The following is a 5,527-nucleotide window of genomic DNA, read 5'->3' as shown; positions in this document are numbered from 1 at the left end:
AGCTCTGTGTTTGCTCCTCTGTTTTTAATGAAATCGTGGCAAAGTCACTCAAAAAGCGCCGAGGAGGCTCGGGGAGCTCCGTGGTCACGCACAGAGGATGGGAGGGAACGGGAGAAGCAGCGGGCCAGCCCTGAGCCCGGTGGTTTCCAGGTGTGCCTGCCTCACAGTGCTTATTTACAGGAATTGCAGAAATTTCATATATATAGTTTTCTCTGTGGCCCAATTAGACAAATAATCTACCTATCTATAATATAAAAAATACAGAGATTTGTCGTTTTTGGAAGTAAAATGTGCATTATCCGACTGTGAGCAGGAGGTAAACCTGAAAACCTGGTGCTGCTGGAGCTCCCACCACCACTGGCAGGTGGAGAGAAATCTTCCTCCACCCCAAACCACCCCAAGGCAGGAAAAACCCAGAATTCAGACCACGTTTCTCATGGAAAATAAAGTATTTCAAGTAAAGATGAAGGTGGGTTTCAGCATTTCAGAGCTCTGGTAGCAGTCAGTACAATGCAAACCAAACCTGTGCAACAGCAGCTGTGCTTCCTGCTCCAAAAAAAGCCACCCCAGTTCCCATCTTTGGGCTCTTGTCTGGGTCCTTTTTTCCTTTTTTTTTTTTTTTTTTGACTCCTTGGAAATACCACTAGCAGTTCTTCAAAAAACAACCAAAAAAAATATCTAGACAAAGGGAAGCAGCAGGAAAAAAAAAAAAAAAAAAACAACAAAAACAAACTTCCCAGCAGTGAGAGAATTTCTCATTTTTCTGTCCATTTTCAGTATTTTGCATCAGGGAACTGGGCCCTGGGAGGAAAGCCAGGGCTAAACTTTGCTCTTGGCATATTAAGAGTCTTTAATAAAGAGTAACATGTGCAAAACCAAAAAAAAAAAAAAAAACAAAAAAAACCAAAAAAAAATAAAAGAAGAAAAAATTAAATAGATCAACCCACATTTCTCAGAATTACTGTGGCCAGAACAGCTCCCTCCTCTCCGTGTCCTCACCCAACCCAAGGCCGGAGTACCCGAGGTAAGAACTGCATTGGGGAGACACCACCACAAAGAAGAAGCCACCAAGAGGTGCCACCTGTCACCTCCGTGTCCCTCCTGCCTCCAAAGCCACGGGAGCAGCAGCCCAAAGAAACAAGGAGCAGAAATTCCCCTTCTTTCCGGGAGGACCGAGCGCTGTTTGTATTTGCAGAGCTTTCCTAAACAGGTGGAGTGGATGTCCAGCCTTCCCAGCCAAGACCAGCAGCTGCTCTCCCAAACTTTCCAGAAAGTTTGTGGTGGTTGTTTTGGGTTTTTTTTGTTGTTGTTGTTTTGGGGATTCTCCCCAGGGCGTATTATAGCTGGAATCCTTCCATGGGAGCCTCGGATTGCTGGAAGATGTATTGCTGCTGGTTCTCATCCACCTGGGGAGCCACGGCCGCATCGTCCTCCACCCCAAAGTAGTGCTCGATCAAATCAAAGGCTTTCTGGTAGATCTCCTGGTTCTCGTGGCTCTGGAGGAATTCTATTTTATCCAAACCTTTGAGGGAGAAAAAAGTGCAAAGGGATGAAACAAAGAAATCCACTCTCCATCCTCGTCGCTCTCTTCTGGGAGCAGAACTGACACCTAAATCCAACTATTCCAAAGCTGCCCCTGGATCTCATCCCTGCCAGGCAGGTTTAGCTCATGCAGATGTGCTCCTAGCTGGAGGCTCATCCCAGATTCCAGTGGAATTCAAACAGCTGGCTGTGAGGAATTTGGTAGCTGCAGGGGGTAGGGAGGAGCAGCAGCCTCCAGCTTTCGCTGCCCTAATTAAATCCAGTGCTGCACTGAAAGCATCCATGCACAATATACCCTCAAGAATTCCAGGAATTACTCTTCCAGGGAGAATCAGGACACTCAGAGTAATGAGAGGGCAAATCAGACCAAAATAGGAACGTGCTCCTCCTCAAAGCATCGAGAGCAGGACAAAAAAAAAAAAAAAAAAGAAAAAAAAAAAAATCCATCACCACCAAATTAAGTCACTCCAGGGAAAAGCAAAGTCTCCCTGGATTTCCAGTGCTCAGCTGTGAAGAGTCAGAGCAATTTTAGACCCAGAACTGTCACTTTTTACTTAGCTCAGCTCATTTCTGGTGCCATTCAGCTTGGACTCCAGATCAGAGCTTTTACTTCCAAGTATTTTCTCCTCGCCCAATAAATGAGTTTGAAAATCTTTTGGAACAAATATTGGCTATTTTGGAATATAATAAACCTCTCAACAGAGCAGAAAAGCAGCCAAGAGACCCTTGCAGTGCCCAAAGCCCCACCTACCATAGGCCTCCTCGATCAGGCTGCAGTAGGGGTTGATCCCAGTCCCACTCTGGTTGGCTTCCTGCTCTCCCAGCCTCAGGATGTTCTCCAGCCCATTCAGTGCCACCAGAACAATCTTGGAGTCCATGACAGTCAGCAGGTCACACAGAGGCTTGATACAACCCAAATTCACCAGGTACCTGGAGAGAGAGAGCAGCACCAACATCCACTGCGTGCTCAGGAGCTGGGAAGCATCACCTCTGCTCCCTTGGAAAGGGAAATCCATAAAATCTATAAGAATTTTTCATAAAAATACGAAATGCATAAATTTACCTTAAAATACACGTTTACTGCTCGGCAAGGTTAATTTTGATCCATTTATTTGCATTTGTACAACCCCTTATTTTCAGAAATCTCTTTTTTTTTAAGCAAAGGAGCCACTTCTGAAATCCAGGAGCTGCTCAAATTAAGTCCCCACTGGAATTTCATCTGTCATTAAGTCTGGACACTTAACCTATGCTATCCAAAGAGGCATGGACAAAGTTTGGGACTAAATTACCCTCATCCAGAAGGAAATTCCAAGTTACAACCCAGCTCTTCCTGGCTCAGGTTCTCTCCAGAACTCCTCCAAATTCCTCCTTTGTCTGGCAATTCCCATCAAGGCCAAGCTCCCAGGAACCCAGCCAGATGTGCCCCAGGAGGAGGCCCCTCAGGGAATACCTGATCTGCTCAGGAGTCCCTCCTGACGTGGCGTTGGTGATGGCCCAGGCTGCCTCTTTCCTCGTGCGGAATTCTGCTTTCTGTAGGATTTCTATCAGCACTGGGAAAATGTTGGCATCTATGACTGCCTGGGAAGAGAGGGCAGGGAGAGGGGTTGGGATTGGCAGTGTTGTTCCCAAAAGGCTTCTCAGCACCTGAAAGAAACCTCTACCTCCGTATCTCAGCGTAAAGAACTTCCCAAGCTGTACCCTTCAGTGATTCCTGGGTTTTATTCCTCAGGCAAATCCTATTAAACAGCAGATATTCCATAACCAGCACAGCAGACAATCCCTAGGAACGCTGAAAGCACTGCTCTGCCTCCCTATGTAGGTCAGGAAAAGGATAATTAAACCTCAACGAGCTCCAGCTCTTCAAAGGGATTGAGGATGGAGAAATAGGGGCTGTATCTCCTCTTATTCCAGTGATCCAACCTCAGTCCATGTGCTGGTGCCATTCCCAAGCTCTTCTTTAGCTCGTTTGGCAGAAGCAAATTGGTAAAATTACTGCAGAATAAGAGATGTGACCAAATCCAGCCTCTAAGAGTCAGGGTAAGGAAAAAGCTGCAAATCCTTAATGCTGAGCTTGGAATTTGGGATCACTGCAGGCAGGAAGGAGAAAACTGTACCTGGATTTGTGCTCTGTTCCCTGCTGTGATGTTGGATATGGTCCAGCACGCCTCTTTCCTGATGGATTCCTTGGGACTGCTTAATAAATGTAGGAGGCAAGGCAGGGCTGAGCAGTTTAGGATCACCTTTGGGACAAAAGAAGAAGTGAGATCACCCGATCCAGGCACAGCCACTGCACCCCCTGCAGGGAATTCCTCTCCTCTCACCTGGGTCTGGATGTCGTCCCCTGTCACGATGTTGCCAACTGCTCGAAGAGCTGGAGAGGCCACTTTGTAATCGTTGTGCCTGCAGGAAAACCGTGCAAGGACAAACCCAAATCCATCAGATCCCCGGGATATTCGCAGTATTCCCCTCCCCGTTATCCCATCTGCATTATTTCCTTAGGATTCCATCCCCTGCCACACAGAACACATGGGAAGCTGAGCATATTGCCACTGAAAACAAAGCTGCAACACAGTTTGATCCCTTGCATCCCAATTCCATCCTCTTTTCCATATGGATTTTGGAGAAACAAAGTCAAACTGATTTTTCCTAGGCACTGTTCTTTGATTTGCCTCATAACCAGGCTTCCATTTGAAGTTTGAGAGCACACAACACTCTGCCATCATTCAGGAAATCTGGGAAGGGAGAGTGAAGTTCCTCCCAGTTGTCTGTGTAGTTGGCCCACACTCCTGTGATCCAATTTCAGAAACTTACAGGGATAAGGTTTCTTTGAGCAGCAAATTTGTAAATTTTTGGGGCAGATATTGAGACCAACACAAGTGCGTTTCCATAGTGTAGAGAAAAACTGGAAAATCTTCAGCTCAGGAAGACAAACCAGCAAATTACAGCTGTGAACCTGCTCCAGATCCTCCTACACCATCCCAGGTCAGCTCAGGTGCCTGGACCCCGTGTGCACAGGAGGTTTGGAATGCTCTGATGGGATTTTTTATGTGTCCTGCTCCCAGCCTGGCAGATACTCACATTAAGAGCTCCACCAGCCTCCTGCACACCCCTGAGTCCACCACAGCCTGGATCTTCTCGTTGGGACCATCGGACAGGTAGGACAGAGCCCAGCACGCGTCTGCCAGCAGGTCAGAGTCACTGTTGAACAACAATCGGGACAACACTGGCAGGCAGGGAGACACCTGCAACAACAGCCACCACCCAGGGTTAGTCAACAGGCCAGGACCACCACACCTGCAGGCAAACCCCTCCTGCTTGTGCTGACTGCTCAGGTAAAGTCCTGCACGGCCACAGATCCCTCCTCCCAGTCAGCAGCTTCCCACAGCTCCTAAGCAGCGTCCAAAGCCACCTCAACAGCTTTGTTGCTACACTCAAATGACACTGAGGAATTACACTGAGCTTTGGAAGCTCCTCATGCTCCTATAAAAGAGCTCTGCTCCATTTCTGATTCTAAAGAACCCTAAACAGCTCAGGATTCAGACCATCAAGTGACACCACAATCACTTTTAAGTGGGTTTATATTTACACTCAATTCAGGTTTCACCCCTCACCACAGACTTCCCAGCTTTGATAGGTGAGTTTGCACTTTAAAAAAAGTGAAAACTCATTGATTTAAAACATTTGTTGTGTTACCAAAGGAGGATGAGACACCTGAAAAGCAAGCAGCAGGACCTTTAGTTAGGTTGCCTGGAAAGGGAAGCTACCCCAGCTCCCAGGAGTCATGGTTTGTAGCATTTAGAAGTCTCAGAATAGTTGTTGGTCATAACTGAAGTCCCAAAATTCCAGAGCTCATAAGAAAATGATTTAGAGAAACTTTCTAGGGAAGCTTGAGCCTGTCCCTTATTCGAGGGGTCCAGCAGAAAGGTTGGGAAAAATTAAACAGGTCCTCAAACACTGCTGAACATCCAGCTCAACCTCAGCAGGA

At 46.9% G+C, this 5,527-nt stretch overlaps 1 protein-coding gene across 1 annotated transcript in view; it reads right to left on the bottom strand.

Moving 5' to 3' along the window:
* Positions 1-9: 9 nt before the first annotated feature.
* The window catches only part of KPNA6 (karyopherin subunit alpha 6), a 24,377-nt gene continuing 18,859 nt past the window's right edge, over positions 10-5,527 (bottom strand). Inside the window, exons 9-14 of the mRNA XM_008635090.2 lie at positions 4,621-4,784; positions 3,864-3,942; positions 3,657-3,782; positions 2,993-3,120; positions 2,294-2,472; positions 10-1,522 (exon numbers count right to left, since the gene is read on the bottom strand). Coding sequence (XP_008633312.2) covers positions 1,338-1,522; positions 2,294-2,472; positions 2,993-3,120; positions 3,657-3,782; positions 3,864-3,942; positions 4,621-4,784 — 861 coding nt within the window. The 3' untranslated portion in view covers positions 10-1,337. The remainder of the gene's footprint in view (positions 1,523-2,293; positions 2,473-2,992; positions 3,121-3,656; positions 3,783-3,863; positions 3,943-4,620; positions 4,785-5,527) is intronic.

The sequence above is a fragment of the Corvus brachyrhynchos genome, unplaced genomic scaffold (genome assembly GCF_000691975.1).
Source record: "Corvus brachyrhynchos isolate BGI_N302 unplaced genomic scaffold, ASM69197v1 scaffold65, whole genome shotgun sequence".
NCBI lineage: Eukaryota > Metazoa > Chordata > Aves > Passeriformes > Corvidae > Corvus > Corvus brachyrhynchos.
Note: the sequence above shows the minus strand (reverse complement) of the source record. Positions and strands in the feature narration are given on the sequence as shown.